Here is a 17379-nt window from a genome sequence, read left to right on the forward strand (position 1 = left end):
GAAAAGGCAAACATATCCACTTTAGGGCTGCAACTAATGATTATTTTGATAATCGATTAGTTGGCCAATTTTTTTCGATTAATTAGATAAAAAGCCCAATTTTCGTTTCTTTTATTGGCAAAACACACTACATCCTGCCCAATGCTGTTCTTCAAACAAATGTGCCAACTAAATGCTATGAAAAACAGTGAATATATCTATATTTATGCAAAATATTATACAAAGATATCCAGGATATATCAAAGATATATCAAAGATATATATATGTATATATTGTTCAAATTTCCCTTGGTGGTGCTGCAGTGCTTGGTGTTGCTGTAGACCTTGCTGCTGCTGCTCTTGTTGCCATGTTTTTTTGACAGAGAGAAGCAGACACAATGAACGGTGCGGTGGGAAATGAAGAACTAAAACTACAGTTGTGGCCACATTTGATTATCTAAAGTAGTATCTAGTATCTAAAGAAAATTGTTTGTTGCATTTTTAAGTTTAAATAAATAATTTAAATAAACAATCAAACTTATATGTAATATCTTGGCAGCGTAGTGTTATGAGCACAAATGGAAATATTCATAAATGAACGTAAAATCTGTTGTGTTGTTTGGTAACTCAACAACAGAGTTATGAATCTGTAGTCCACAAATAAAACTTTTTTCTTTTTTTGTAAATAATTTTGAAATCACGCATTTCTCTTTCCACTGGATTTCGAATGACATTTCAAGCACTTTTATAATTATCTTATCAAAATACAGAAAGCCAAATTAATGCTTAAATAACTGACATTTCTTTTTGTGCTATAATTATTTGAACAAATATTTTTCCATCTGTATTTCTTTTTCACGATCTGTAGTGTCATAGCCCACCTTAGTACAAAATATGCTTTCTTACATCTAGTACTTCCAGGGTGCTAGTATAGGCCTACCAATGACACAAGAAAAGCTAGGAGGTGTATTGTTTATTTTATAGTGTGTGTGTATTTTAGAAGAGTGTATCTGCACTTCTGGCCGGTATTACAATAGTTTAATGAGTCCTTTGACAAAACTCTTTCTTTTATTAGTGTGTATATAGATTGTACATTTCCTGTGCAATAACTGTGGAAATGTTTATTTATTGAAAGAGAGAACGACACGTTGTTCCTTTTTCCTTTTACAGCTGAATGCAAAGCTCCTTCGCACAATATTTAGTATGCCTACATACAATTACTGGGCATGTCGAATTGTGAGGGAAACATCGATTTGTATAAATGGAGGGGAAAGTGCAGCTTTTGCAACTTTTAACAACTTCAAACAATTAAATGAATAATGCATTAGACAGACAGCGGACGTTTTGGATAAGTTAACGTTACACATTTCGCCCTCTGTAGTTTAGGAGAGCTGTTATTGTCAAAATATTCCGCGTTCAACATCGTCCTTGACAACACCGCGTAACGATGTTATCACAGAAATACACTGTACATTTATAAATCATTTATTTAATACATTTTATTTAGGAAGTCAATAACATTGACCATTGCTACAGTGATATATGTATCCTAAAACGTACAAAAGCAGTATTCCTGATGAAAATAATACAAATAGAACGTCAGTAAAATTGTAAATAAGAACATCAAGATCACTTTAATGGCGTCCACCAATGATGCTTACGCGGAATGACCCTCGTACTGATTGGTCGAATTCGCTGCCAACAGTCACATCAGCTGATTTATAGTCTGTGATTTATTTTTACTTCAGACACAAATACACGGAGTGCAGCTCACGCTCAGAAATACATCCTTGTAAGTATGATTCCTTAATTATAAGTTACGAGAGGAAGACCGTGTTCAAAGCATGGATCTTAGAGCGCAAAACTGTTTGTTTGTCTTGTCGTGTTGTTCCTACAATGTCGTGTTGTTTTCCCCCCAGTGTTCCAATGTTTTTGTTTTTCGCCTTCATATTCACGTACATATAATATAATTCAATTCCCAAAAACGTATTCTTTTACGTAGCGGTTTAAATGGTCGCAAATTTGCTGCCCTCTCAACTTATTTTATGGGTAAATAAACGAAGTGAATACATTTAAACGGTAAAGAGCCGCTTGTCATCGGATCACCAAAAGTACATCTTATTACTTGGTGGAAACAAGGTCTAAATGTCGTTTGTTGTGTGTTTCTCACAGGATTAGAGTTAAAAACAAGAACAGCAGGTTGTTGAGGTCGCCATGGCACCGTCAAAGGTAAATGTCTTTTAAATAATCCGAAACAAACGGAAAGAATGAAACGTAACATTAAATAGCAAATAGATCTTGTAGTTAGTGCAGTTGTTATTGATGAAACCGTAGTTTGATACTATTGCACAGTTTGGTAATTATGTGTGCTTATTGCTCAAGGTCTGTTATAGAGGAATTTTATTAATGCGATTGAGACAGGATTTTGTTTTCCAAGGCAACAGAAGGAGCTAGATACATTTCTGAAACAAGAGCATGTCTGCGCGCAAAAACGCAGCAAGCACACTTTCACTTTCTTGTCTTTTTTTTATATCCACAAGTTCAACATGTGGTTATTTGTGTTAAGCAATATGATATATTACTGACAAGTTCAATGGTTCTATTAAAATGAAACTCAATATTGATATTGTCTCTTAGTATGACAAGAAGCCGGAACCTGGAGACCTCATTGAAATTTTCCGAGGCACATATCAGCACTGGGCTATATATGTTGGCGAAGGTTATGTGATTCACCTGGCACCACCCTGTGGGTTATTTACATTCTTTACATGCTGCCTGTCAAGTTGAACTTGATTTGAATCTGAAACATTCCATTTAAGTGACAACTTTCTGAAGGTTGTGCATTTTATATTTTGTTTTTGCTTTTCCATTTCTTTCTCTATAGCTGAGCATGCTCAAGCTGGGGCCTACAGTATGATGTCAGTACTATGCGACAAAGCCACAGTGAAGAAAGAAGAACTTTATAAAGTAGTTGGCAATGATGAATACCGTACCAACAACCTTCTGGATGACAAATATGAGCCACGTCCCATTCAAGACATTCTCCGGGACGCACACAGTTTTTTGGGTCAAGAACGTCCATATTGTGTCTTTAGTGAGAACTGTGAGCACTTTGTTACGGTGTTGAGATACGGAAAGCCACATTCACGCCAGGTACAGTTTGAACATTCAGATGATTCACAGATGTATTGAATTGTAGTGCTCTCATTAATTTCTCAAAAATTTGTAAAATCACAGTATTAATACAGGCATGTTACCAGTTACCATATTGATTACGTGTATCTGGATTATGTAATCAGATTACAAGTACTTGTAGTTAGATTATAATAAAATAATCGTAATCAGACTAGTTACTACTACTTTTTTTATCTTTTACATTATAGAATTGTATGATTTAATAGCTTTTCATTAAACTCACGAACCCCCTGCAGTTCTATCAGAACCCCAGTCTGAGAAACCCTGATGTAATGTAATATTTAATGCATGTAATGTTGTTGATAACAAAGATTGGAATATATTTTCTTTGTCTTTGTATTTAACTATTTTTATATCAATATGGTACAAGATTATCTTATTCAAATCATTGTGATAAACGAGTTGGGTCAAAAATAATCTAAAAGTAGTCGGATTATATTACCTTAAATTTGTAATGTAATTGATTACGTTTCCAACTACAATTTTTGTCATGTAATTTGGAATCAGTAACCATCTAAAATTTGTAAGTAATCTACACAGCACTGCATGGCAATCGGATACATCGCACACGGATTACTTGTAAGGGCTGCGAAGAGTCTGTTTTGCTGTGCTAAACTTAGCAATAAACATGCTGAAAATGCACTATAAACACAATATTTTAAAGAAGCAAGTAAAGGAGTGAAAAATTACTCGCCTTCTGCTGTAAAACAGACATCTGTTGGGCTGTTATCCGCATATTTGTTTACTAAAATAAAATTGGGGGAGACATTAGTAAGTTTGATTGTATTTATTAACTTAAAAACAAAAACTACAATTCAAAATGTATTAAAATACCTACATTATATCCATATTTACTTTTGAGTTGACCTCCACATACTACACCCATGATTACAGGGCTGATTTACGGTAAAATGTTTAATGTTGATTTAGGCAATGATGGACACTTATTCTGTGAATTAATGTAAATGCTTTCTGTCCATTCTATTAGGTGCGAAAAGCGGTGGAGTTTGGTGTTGGAGTTGGTCTTGCTGCAGCGGTTACCTTTGGAGTTCTTGCTGCTGCTGCAACCATTTTTGGTTCAAAAGACAAAGAGAAGCAGACAAAGTAAGGACTGAGACATGCAGAAGTGAAAAGTACACTTGTGGAGGCCTTTCATATTTAAAGTCAATGTAATTTAAAGTCATGTAATAGCTTGGTAGGCTTAGTTTTGGGAGTACACTGGAAATGTTAACAAACATTTTAATATGTACAAACAAGACATTCTCAGCAACCAAACAAAATTCTATCTGTTCCATTTGATAACAAAAGTGTATTTTGCTACTGACAAATCTCAAATACCTGAAGGATTTTTAAAATAATTTTGATTCTTTTTCTACTGGTTTCTTAATGACATTTCAAGCACTTTATCTGTATATTCAAAATAGTAAGCTAACAATTTGACCAAATTTATCTTAAAACAAACTGCCATATTTATGTTTTTGTGCCATTAAATATTTGAAATCATATACTAGGTGTTTGTGTATTTGTTACATTTTGTGGTGTTCTATACCAGCGTATCTGAGTGTAAAAGATGATATTAATCAAATCAATTCTGTCGTTCCATGGTGGAGGTTTCTGTATTGCTGGCTTGAATTACATCAGCTCAACGAGACCTTTGTTACCATTTGCTGGTAAATACCAAATTCTTGCGACAACAAAGCAGTGGGAGGCACGGCAACTGAACAACCCACATCAGAGACATCGTCATCTGTTGAGTATCTCTAGTGGAACAAATTAAAGGGATAGTTCACCCAAAAACATTTACTCCTCAAGTTGTTCCAAACCAGTATGAATTTCTTTCTTCTGCTGAACACAAGAATGTCGGTAACCAAACAGTTGATGAGCCCCACTGACTTCCATAGTATGTGGGGGGAAGAAATACTATGGAAGTCCATGGTGTCCCCAGCTGTTTGGTTACTGACATTCTTGTGTTCAGCAGAAGAAAGAAATTCATACCGGTTTGGAGTAAGGAGTAAATGATGACAGAATTTTCATTTTTTGGTGAACTGTTTCTGTAATTGTTCATTAATGACTAAAATCATATAAAAAAAATAAAAAAAAATCTGGTGTTGATACAATCCCTCATTTTCTTTGACTTTCATTCCATATATTTCTATAATCACTTTTTCCTTCCCAAATTTTAATCAGAGTTATAATAATTCCCAGGGATCCCAGTTGTTCATCATTACTGCATAAGGATTTTTATGAATAATTTTTAAAGATAGAAATGATTTATACAAAATTTAGACAATTAAATATTGGTTGAAGCTGAGGACAACCAGTTTGATTCTAACCCTGGGAATTATTAAAATTCCTTTTTCCAGATTTTACATGGCTGTAGAAAATGACTTGAACCAAACATGTAATATAACCCTTTTCCCCCACTTATTCACTGCAAAATATGAAGCTTGTTCAATTTTAAATCTGCACTTTCAGAGTGCCATCTCACCACTGATGACAAAAAATAACAAATTAAGGAGGTGCATTCATCTTCCATTATGCATTTTTGAAAAACAACATCAGTTCAGTTAGACCTTTATCATTTGCTGGACTAAATTCTTTGAAACATAGCAATAAGATTGTGTACGGCACATCTCCAAAGACAGACTGTTCCTCTTTATTATCATACATATGAAGCTGAATTTTACATGTGTGTGTATACAGTACATGAATTACCCCTTTTGAAAATATTGCACCAGATCTCACAGAATGTCTCATTAACTAAAAACAAAATCATCTGTTGATTAGTTTATTTTACAACATAAAAATACCGCCTACTAGGAACGAAAAAGGCACAAACCAAAAATAACAGGAACATCCACCTCACCGTGTCGTATGGCAAACAAAGAAAATAACAAAATGCCTTTCATGAGCTGCAATGTATTCGTCCACTGAATTCTTTGTTTTGAAAATATTCATCTGTGTTTATACATGCGCTAGTAATGACATTGTCCCACCTAGGATCATGATTAAGTTAACAGCATGTTTGAGTTTCTCTGCATCATCCATTTTCAAAAGTCCTCAAAGTCCACATTCAGGGCAAAGCGATCCATATTTAATGTATAATCAGTGTACATACATACAAAGATATCTAGGATTATATTTTTCAAATTTCCCTCGACTCCTAATACTTCTCAAAGCAGTGAGTTCATGCACACTCAGTAAACTATGATATTGTGTAATATAACAATAGTACTGTGAGGAGAGTAAAGGAATATCATAGTTTATGGTGTGTCAGCTGTTCCCAAGTCAGAATTTCAGTTCTTCCAAGTTGCCCAACATACAGACAGCTGTGAGGCTTGTCGTCCTCTCTGACATCACGGAATGTTTCTTTAAAATCTCGCAGTCCCTTCATCTTCAAATAGTCAATGATCTGCTGTACCTCCAGTGCTTAGTCCAGTTTACGTGCGCCCAGTTTAAGAGGACCCTTTGCTGCCTTGCGCTCTGCCCGTTTGGCCTCCAGCTCCTTCCGCCTTTCTTCTCGTTTCTTCTTTGCCAATTCTGCTTTACTTAAACCTGAGGGCGCAAAAGAAAGTGTGGTTATTTGGGCTTTCAAAACACAAAACTGAATCTGAATTTAAAATATGCTTCAATGTGTAACCTGGAGAGAAAAAAAAAAAAAAAAGTCTCTGACCCTGATCTCCATCCAGTGACTCCCAGTTTTCTTCTGTTCCCCAGTCTCCTGCACTATCTGCGTCCCAGCCATCAGACTTCTGTGGACCAAAAACACAGTTTTTCAGTGACATGCAGGGATTAAACTGGGCTAGAACTATAATCCAGAATCAAGTTCTGCCACTTTTAGCAATTCACAATTCAAGAAAATATGACCTATATCTCCTCCACCAGAGCCTTACCATAGTACTTCGTTGTGACACACTGGACAACAGATCTGATGTTGTTGATTTTCCTTCTGCTGCATCCCAGTTATATTCGCTGGCCAATCGTACCCCTTCTTGCGCAGAGCTTAAACTGGCACTCTTTGGAGCCCCAGTTGAGGATTTTTTTCGAGGCGTTGGGGTAAAACTTTCAGCTAGACCCCCTTCATCATCCCAGTCGTTACCCCAGCCTTCATCAGCAGGTGAACTTTGACCCTGACCATCTGCATCTTTCTCGTTAGACCAGCTGTCATCGGCATCCCAGCCTGAGCTCCAATCAGAACTCTGCTTCTTCACTGCCTCTGTGGACTTCCGACCCACCTATGGAAAGATAACAAGTGAATAACAGTTAATAAATAATTTATAACATATAATTTCTTTATTTGTGAAGTGAAATTTGAATAAATGCACATAAAAACGAGGAAGATAATGGCATTCAGTGTTCACGTGCATCTGCGCAGCTCTGTGTGTGTGTACGCACAGAAAACAGCCGCACGTTCAGAATGGAGTTCTCTTTCGCGTCTTCATGCGCTCAAATGGTTTAAAATCTCTTAAATGTTTAAATTGGAAGGAGCTAAAACACGTTCAAATTATAAACTTTCATTGTATGATGGTCAAACTTTGCAATTGATCAGAGAATCATGTGCGTTTTGAACCGTGATGTCTGGTCCGACTCCATACAGATTAACGGTCCCTATACTAGACATCCCACATCCTGCGATGTGACTATTGCGGATGCGCACATCGCGATTTCGATGCTAAAACGATATATCGTGCAGCCCTAATATATAACCTGTCATGTTTTTCCATGTCAGTAAATAGAAATCACCTACATTGCTTTTCTTCTGTGTTGAGGACACTGCCGACCAATCAGACTGCAAATCGTCTGGATCTGTTTGTACTTTCTCAGCGTCCTGTGCACACACAGATAAAGAATTATTAAAATTTCTCAGTATTCATGTGTATGCTAACTTTTCATAGTATAAAAGGACAAGCACTGAAAAAACACTATAGAGACTTTGTATCATTTGAATAACCATCAGTCACCTCAAGGCTTCCCCAATCTTCATCATCCCACCGATCTCCATCTGGCTCCACTGATTCCTCATTTGATGTCTCTGATTGAATCCTACGTGCATTGGAAGTCTGCGCTCTCATTTCTGGGCCTAAAAGGAAAAGAGGAAGTTGATGAGATGATAACACGGCACCTCTCATTTCAATGATTATTTCTGCTCATAAACTTTTTTTAAAAAGGAATATTTGGCTAAGATTACGATTGTAGAATAAAGCTGTTTGGTAGGTTGAAAACTAGGTTATTAAATATCTGTAATTAACCATTTTTTCTTTAATTGAAAAGTGATTATTGAATATGTTAATGAGCAAATCACACTTTAAAATCTCTGCATAATTTTTTTTTTTCATATGTAAAAATGCAAATCAGTTATTTTTGCATACATAAATATGCAAACCTTATTTTAAAATCTCAGAATGAAAAGTTTTTTTTGTAAATGTAAATGCAAAAGTTGTTTTGAATATGTACATTTGTAAAAAAAAGTTTAGTGGCAACAGGTTATATAACTTTCTTCCTATTCAAGATGTACTTCCTTGACATCCTTGATGACCTATCTAACTGACAAATATGATCTTTGTTGCACACCTTTGTTTGCATTATTTGTGGATACAGGTGCAGCAGTAGGTAGAGATGCGGTGCTGTTTTCAGCAGGCGGTGCTTCCGAACCAGCCGGAGCATTTCGGATGAGTTTTGAGGTGAGAGATGAGACACCTGTTACCGCCCATCCTGCCCATGTAGCAGCCGACCCTCCTGTCTGCGCTGATGACGTCACATCCTTTTCTGCAATTGAACCATTTAATTACATTAACATTACATCATTTGAGATGAATGAAATTTGCATTTTAGTGAACAATCCCTTTAACGTAAGGCACAAAACATGCTATACCTATTTCAGTTAGTTTAGAAGGGTCTTCAGAAACTGTCTCCAGCTTACTGAGGAAACTTTTTATGGCTTTGAATGCCTACAGGACAAAAAAAAACACTTTATGAATTGTAATTTTCAAAAATGACAGATTATACACCCAAACCACAGAACATATAAATAGATACTATGTCATTGTGTACCTCAACTCCTGCCGTGCATTTTTCTTTACCTGATCTCTGACGTTTTTGTCTGGATCCACAGTCAGTATGCACAGTGTGGGCAGGATACGATTGGCGCTTTCAGCCACACTATAGTACTGATGGGTGGCAGCGAATCCCAGCACACCTGCTGCACGCGAGGCAGGAAACGGGTCTTTAGTTGCCCGTGAGAATGCAGAGATTAACACACGCTGGCGCATCTGAGAAAAAAAACAAAGGAAAAGATTGTCATTTAGACAGAAACGTATGCCTGAATAAATAGAAGAATATGGGTTGTTAGTTGAAGTTACCCCAGCATTGAGGTAGGGGGCAATTTTGCCCAGGCAAACAGTGGTGTTGCAGCGGATGGGGCCCTGATCGTCCCGAGCCTGCAGTCGTGCAAAGTGACGCATCAACTCTTGATTTAAATTGGTCTCACTCAGTTTAGGGGCCAACAGAAGCATGGACTACAGGAACAAGAGAAATTAAAAGAAATGTAATTTAAAAACATATTAAAGTCTAATAAGCATGGCACTAGTAACACCAAGGATATGGGTTCAATTCCCAGGAAAAGCATGAACTAAAGAGCTTCAATGAAAAGTTGCTTTGGATAAATCCATTTGAATGCATTTAAATACATAAATGTAAAAGTATGCCACTATCAGTTACACTGACCGAGTGTCAAACACTGGAGAGGAGAGAAGACAGAGCATACAAATACCTTTACAGTCTGCTCTCGGATGGCAGGGTTTGTGTCTGTGAAACCATGAACCACGTGTGGAAAAATCTGGGAGTTAACTGCTGCTTCATTCAAATACTGAATAAATTGCTCCATCTGACAAAAAAAGAAAAAAAGAATTCATTTAGAATTGACAAAGTGTGTATGAGAGAGTCAGAGAGTTGGGATTAGACTTTTGTATGATTAAACAGTAATGTAGAAGCTCTTACAAAAACTATAGTCATGTATACCTGCTGTAGCAATCGTATCCTCATGGCACGGTCAGTAGAAGAGAACATCTTTACGATGACTGGGATGATTTTCTGCTGGTACTCCTCAGCTGACAAAAACTTCCCTACCTAGCACAAACAAAATATCAAAATGGTATTAAAGGAACTTGCTGCTTATCGGTTAGGATGCTAACCTAACTGAACATAATGTACAACATGGGTAAGAGTCAATGCAGTACCAAAAATGTCTATCACCTTAAATAGCGGTGTAAGAACGACAGCGCCAGCATTGCCAAACTCGAAGGCTGTAAGGAGCTGAGGCAGCACTTTATGTTTACAGAAATCTTCAGGGAAAGAATCAAGATTCTCACTCAGGTCCTGGAAAAACTGCTGCTTCTCTGCAGGTTCTTTAATCTACATGAACACATACACAAAAAAAAAAAAAAAAAAAAAAAACCACACTTAAGTGACTTATCTGACCAGGTATTAATGTAAATACATAAAACAATGCAAAGCAATACACACACACACACACACAAAAAAAACAGTAGTCTGATCATTCAATACATAATTTACAAGAAAATGCATGTTACAACTGTAAAGGTTAAGAGGATATATTAATTATTTCTTTTACAAAGAGTATCACCAATTTACACTTCCGTTCAAATGTCTGGGGTAAGATTTTCTTCAAGAAATAAAACCTTTTATTCAGCAAGAATGCATTAATTTGATCAAAATTGTCAGTAAACATTTACAATGTAGCAAAAGATTTCTATTTCAAATAAATGCTATTCTTTTGAACTTTCTATCCATCAAAGAATCCTAAAAATGTATCACTTTCCACAAAAATATTAAGCAGTACAACTCATTTCAACATTGATAATAATAAGAAATGTTTCTTAAGCACCAAATCAGCATATTAGAATGACTGAAAATTCAGCTTTGCATCACAGAAATAAATTACATTTGAAACCTAATAAAATAGAAAACAATTATTTTTAACTGTGATATTTCACAATATTACTGTATTTTCAGCTTTGGTGAGCATAAGAGACTTCTTTCAAAAACAACAAAAAAATCTTACCAACCTCAAACTTTTGAATGACAGAGTAATACAACACAATACAGACTCACAGAATAAGATGAATACATAACAGTTTTAAATACCTGTATCTCTTCCAGAAACAGACAGCTCTCCACAAAGCTGTTGTTCATAAAGCCTCCAGGTGATCTACAGTTCAGTAGGAACCGAGCAGGGTTGGGACGAATCTTTGGGTTTGCTCCCACTAACTCACAGTAATGCGGCACTAACTGCTTTGGAATCTGTGAGAAATAAACATAGTGGTTTAAAAGACTAGATAAATAGCTTTTAATCTGTTTGTCATTCTAAAAACTGCTTAACAAAGCTATTATTGCAGTTAACACTAATCAAAAATGATCTGGTACCTTGCCCAGAGATCGTAACGAGGAGGCACGTGGTAAAGTTCCATTAAATACTTCCCAAATGAGACAACCAAGACGCCACACATCCCCTGTCCTGAGATCATAAAGACATACACAACAATGAGCTATGGCTGATTACAAATGCATTTTACTGAACATTTTAGGTCCAGTGGCGGAGCCAGGGAGCCAGGGGTGGCACAGAAATCTTTATTACTCAAACATAAAAAAAAAGGAGTTTGACTATAAAGTACTGGACTGTTTTAGTGTCTACAACACAACCAAATACAAGTAATTGTACTTAACTGAGGTAGTGATAGAATAGATCAAATAATACTGAGTGAATCTGACAAAAAAAAAAAAAAAAAAAATCTTAAACCTGGACTGTAAATCTGTTTCAAAAACTTGCAACTGAAAAATTAATGTTTAACATTCAATTGGTTGTCAAAATAAAGTAATTGCAACAATTCTATCAAAATTAAATTCATTTCAAAAGAAAAAAATATGTTCTCTTTTAAAATCCCCATGTGCAACAATGTGAATATGGGGCAGCACATAAAACAAATGCCATAATGTAAAATCAGTCATTTTATATACACAATTAAATGCGATCCATTTCCATTTGTACTCTGCCAACTTGTGCAAAATGGCACCGGTTCTCGAGTACAAATGAACAGGCATTTATTTGTGCGTTAAATTATAGATAAAAATTAAATTTGTACCTTATATTGTGAGCTCACATAGCATATACATTTAAGGGCAACATTCATAAATATGATGCATATATAACAAATACATTCATTTTTTAAAGTTTTGACGCTGCTTTAATCATCTCCACATTTAATCATGTTGTATTTACCCAACTGTTCAGCGATTTCGTATATCTGCTGTTCTTGTTTGATTTGTGCCTCGCACCGAGGAGAAGTTTGGGTGTGTACCTAAAAAGTCTCCTGTGTGTTGTGGTATTACATTTTTTCATGAATAAATAGGCGGTTCTATGTCTGAAACTCAATTCTGGTCAAGATTTTTTTTTAAAAAGGAAAAAAAAGAGAGACAGCAATTGTGAGCAGGGTGGCCAAGCTTCGGTCAATGGGGGCCATGGCCCCCAAGCTCCACACCTGTTTAGGGCTTGAGTGAAAGTCAACCAAAGTTGACTTTTCACATGGTGGCCATCTTTTGTAAAGATGCAAAAACCAAAGATGTACAGCTCCTATCTCTTTGAATGGGGAAACATCAAATTCTCCAAAGCTGTTCACAGAGCTCACGATTAAAATTCATATTTGAAATCACCAATGAAATCTAACAATAACTGTCTCATAAATTTAGTTTCTAAACGCTCAAATCATGACAATTTTTTTTTTAATTTTTCAGCCTGGACCAGCCAATGCTCATGTGCAGTCATAAACACGTGTTTCAGAACACTGTCTGTTTCTATAGCAACCAGAGCTTCTAAAGGCAGCAGCAGTGACAACTGTACCAATTGCAAATTGGTTCTTTTATTTAGAAGGCGGGACTTATTTCACCATATTGTGCGTTGCACTTTCTCCCATTCATAGTAGTATGAGTACCCCGTCTTATATCTAAAGTCTTCATTCAGAAAATGTAAATAGTCTACAGGGAATAGTTGGGCTAAAAACAATTAAAGAGAACTAGAAAACAAGAGTCTTCTGCGTGTACAAGTTACCATTTTTCTCCGCCACTGCCGGGGCTCTCTGGGGGATCATATCTCTCCAGGTCAGGGTTGATCACTTTAGGTGGGGGTAAGGTGATGGAGTCTCCCTGGTCTGAGCTCACATGATCCAACCCTCCAAGCTTCCATTCACCAGCACGGTCCACAAAGACGGCCCACATGCCCAAGTTATTATGATTTAGATGGCAGTCATTCACCAAGAAGCTCAGCGCTTTCTGATGGGAAAGTAGTGACAGCAAACCGTGTAACTAAACTAATAAATGAACATTTTTTAGTCCATGTCTTTACTTCTCAACTTACCACAATTTGATGAAGGCCCCATGACACCTCTAAATCACTCGCACCACCCTTCTCCGCCTGGACCTTCAGGTGTGCGGCCAGAGGGGTCACTGGCTCTGTGACAATGTACAAGCTTTTCTCGGTCTGATGTCCCAACAGGAAAAGAAAGTTTTAATAAAAGTTCCTTTTTAATAATTACAATTAAGATGAATCTAGAACGTAAAAAGTTTGTGTAAAATCTCCAACTAACATAAAGTGACTAAAATGATTATAAATATTTAATTCAGGGATTATTTCTTAAAATAAGAGTCTATTATTGACAAGGGGTCACATTCACAAAGAGCTCACCTCAACCTGAATAATCAAGATGAAATGAGGGCACAAGAAAAGATGAGGCATTGTTTGAAGAGAACAACTTCCTTATGATTCACCATCACACTGATAAACAACTTCATTTCATCCATATGAAGTCCTTACCTCCAATCCATCTACGTAGGACAAGATGTTGGGATGTCTGAGAGTTTTTGTGCGTTTGAAAGCAGCTTTAGCAAGCTGCGTCTGCTCCTCCGTTCCCTGTGAAACCTCGTACACAAAGACTGACACCGGCTCACCAGTGGTCTGGAGTAAAAAGGGGGGAAAAAGTTAGGTTAAGTTACAATTCATCTGTATAAGGCAAAGAAGAACAGTGCAATTTAAGGAAATTTGCAAAACCAGAATGTCCTGACTTACTAGATTTCAAATAAACCAAGCCACATCAACATTTTATGCTATGTTGATGATTGATCTGTCATTCTGATGTTTATCAGAAGATGATCAACATTTATGAATGCATCAGTAATCTTAGTAAATAACAATCTAATAAGTTTATTGATATAATATGCCAGTAATTCTGGTAAATCGTGATCAGATACAGTTATTAATTTGGGCTGTCAGGACACGTGTACAGTAAACACAAACACTGCAGCTTTTCACTGCTATCATACATAATTAAAAGAGTGTGACAGTGTATTTATCGATACAAAAAAGATTGTGTCACATAAATTAATGTAAATCATTGTGCTTAGTACCACAATAATATTTCAGCTATTTAACGTGACTGCAGTTTTCTGTTGACGTGGCCACAGCAATGTTACGTACTCTGTTGAAAGGATGACAAAAGAAACCTATTTTTCTGTAAGTAATGGTCTTATTATCTAACCAATACGGCCCAGACGATACTAAGCCTTGAATATGAAAACATACAACCTTACAAAGAAATTATATGTGTTTTTGAGTTGCTACTTCGGCTTTGCTGTTTTACTCGCTGATGCGCAATGCTAAGCGGGATGCAGTTAAACTTTAGACCGAGGCTTCAGCGGCCTGCTAGGACACTATTTGCTTTATATCAATATGTCAAGTCATTTTACCTTGCGCTTTCCCCGACTAAGGGTCCATATGCCTGACTTTTCTTGGTTTTCTGGTGAAATTTCATAGTTGAAGTCTTTGATAGGATCCCGGGCGAAAAAGGACCACATCCTTCCCCGTCAGTCGAGCCCACGGTGTTGCTGTAGGACGCACAGCGAACCAATAGAGGGCGCAACTGTTCCGACAACTGAGAATCCTCCAAGCAAAGGTCACGTGACCCTAAATCCTCCTGACAGCCTTTTTGTGCGCTATCATGCGGAGTTCTTCGGAACCGCACTAGCATCAGGCTTCCTACACATTTTACATTTCAAAATTTCCAATCCTCACTGTAGATTTTTCAGACCATATATTTAACATAAATTATTCATGCAGCATTATATTTGGTACAATCATCTGTAAATATTTTCTATAATATTTGAGTGATTATTAGATTACCCTTTGACTTTATGAATACACATAAATGACAGCTTAATTATTATTATTATTATTTTTTTTTTTTAAGACCGCATGTACCATTTTTGTCACTGGTGTTACCTTATTTCTCTGGCAATTCTAAAGGTTTTTATGAAATATTATTTCTCTTTTTTTTTTTTCAGCACATGCAGTCAGAGTTACAGAAAAATAATGATAATGCAAAAAATAAGGAGATTGTGTGTTATTTATTTTAATCAGGTTTGTCAAAAGTGTGATTGAATGACGTTAGTTCATCACAACCATGTATTTGCTATAAAATGAAAATATTTGAAAAACAGTTATAAACAAGTAATGATGCAATCCTTTAAATCTTAATTCTTGACTGTAGCAGAATTCAATGGATGTAAAATTATTATCATGTCACATATGACACATTTTATTTAATGTGACAGACAAAAAACAGTAACACCAGTGACACAATAAATCACCAGTGACATACATAAGACCAAAGATCCTTATTCTTCAACTATAATTAAGTAGATGAGACTAAATTGTTGCATTTGGTATACAATCAAAGACTTATCATTGACACTTAGTGAAAGCAGTCAGTAAAAAATCAAACATTTTAAAAATGTCTGTAAAATACACTGTCTGTAAAGTCGCTGCTTCTCAGCTGCACTCAATTTAGCCATACCTGCCCAAAGGACGATTAACAATGAGAAAGAAAAGTTAGAATCATGAAATCTTAGTGCTATTTTATGCAAAAGAACTAAATGAATAGCTTAGAATAAAGTTTATCTGTAAATGGGAGTCATTGGTGTTACTGATCTTTACTGGTGTTACCCATAAAAAGGTGACACCAGTGACAGTAACAATTTTCATGAAAAAAGCATTTAACAAAATGGCTGCTGCAAGGTATCAAACCACATGTTGTCAAGTCGTGGTATACTCACTAAATTAAGTAGTTTAATCCATTTGTATTCTAGTTTCTTAGTAAAATTCCCTAACAATAAAGTAGGTCATACCAGTGAGTTCAACTAAAAGCTTCTTATGAAATTAGGATTTTCTGAATAAAATTTCTCATAACTGAAAAGAGACAGTGGACTTTCCATGGGCCTTTCTTCATAGATCTTCAAGAAATATGAAAAGGGAAGTGATGTCATCAGTGTGATTTTTATTTCAAAATAAGAGATTTTTGTTAAATTATAACACCAGTGACGCAACTCCAGGGGACCACTTATTTTTTTTGTCATTTACATCATATATTTGATAGTTATGTATACATTATTATATTTTAAATGGTAGAAAAACCTGTTTCTGAGCTCAAAATAAAGCACTTTCCCTCTGTACATGACTGGGGATGAGCACTTCTGGTGCTTGGAATTCTATATAATTAATTAAAAAACAAATATTGCCACATTGATGGCTCAAGAAGGTATAATTGTTCAAATAAAATATTGTTTGATTTTTAAAATATAAAGAAATTGTAATCCTAAAGTGTTTTTCATGTGTAATATTTCTGTAAAGACTAGGAACAGAAAAGTGGCCGTTTCTGTATAATGACCCAAAAACAGTTTAAACACTAAATTTTTGCCATGAATTCACTTTGCTCGTATGATTTATTTATTTTTACACTTTTTCCCATACTTGGAAATTAAAATCAAATTTCATACTTTTCCAAACTGCATAGGAACACTGTAGCATACTATTACTATTTCTGCCATATGAAGATAAAGGTAGTAAGGCAAGTATACTAGTATGTGGTTACGAATTCAGCAAGTTTATTTTGTGCGTGCATCCTTAGTGACGTTATCTCGTTCTAGTTATTATAAATGGTAATATTGCCATTAATTCCATTAAAGTTTATATAATGCAGGGGAGACCCAGGATTTACTATGGCATAGCTGTTATTTGAGCCAAGAGTCTAATTATAACTAGTAAGCGTTTTCTCTAGCAATTTTGTTTCTTCTTAAATTAGAATA

General features: G+C 35.8%; 2 protein-coding genes across 2 annotated transcripts; one reads left to right on the forward strand and one right to left on the reverse strand.

Annotated features, from left to right (window-relative positions):
• Positions 1-1634: 1634 nt before the first annotated feature.
• On the forward strand, positions 1635-4679 carry LOC127525640 (phospholipase A and acyltransferase 3-like). Its single transcript, XM_051918292.1, has 5 exons — positions 1635-1771; positions 2152-2208; positions 2617-2725; positions 2864-3132; positions 4163-4679. Exons 2-5 carry the CDS (start codon positions 2194-2196, stop codon positions 4280-4282), a joined length of 513 nt encoding a protein of 170 aa, XP_051774252.1. The 5' UTR covers positions 1635-1771; positions 2152-2193; the 3' UTR covers positions 4283-4679.
• Positions 4680-5808: 1129 nt separating this feature from the next.
• Positions 5809-15433, reverse strand: scyl1 (SCY1-like, kinase-like 1). Its single transcript, XM_051918264.1, has 18 exons — positions 14986-15433; positions 14057-14197; positions 13601-13723; positions 13295-13515; positions 11617-11707; positions 11338-11493; positions 10426-10584; positions 10192-10299; positions 9944-10057; positions 9534-9689; positions 9255-9443; positions 9047-9122; positions 8746-8940; positions 8136-8254; positions 7922-8002; positions 7068-7409; positions 6848-6926; positions 5809-6729 (listed from the first exon to the last, which is right to left on the reverse strand). The coding sequence occupies exons 1-18, from the start codon at positions 15091-15093 to the stop codon at positions 6605-6607; spliced, it is 2583 nt and encodes an 860-aa protein (XP_051774224.1). The 5' UTR covers positions 15094-15433; the 3' UTR covers positions 5809-6604.
• Between the last annotated feature and the right edge of the window lie 1946 nt (positions 15434-17379).

The sequence above is a fragment of the Ctenopharyngodon idella genome, chromosome 14, assembly GCF_019924925.1.
Source record: "Ctenopharyngodon idella isolate HZGC_01 chromosome 14, HZGC01, whole genome shotgun sequence".
NCBI classification, from domain to species: domain Eukaryota; kingdom Metazoa; phylum Chordata; class Actinopteri; order Cypriniformes; family Xenocyprididae; genus Ctenopharyngodon; species Ctenopharyngodon idella.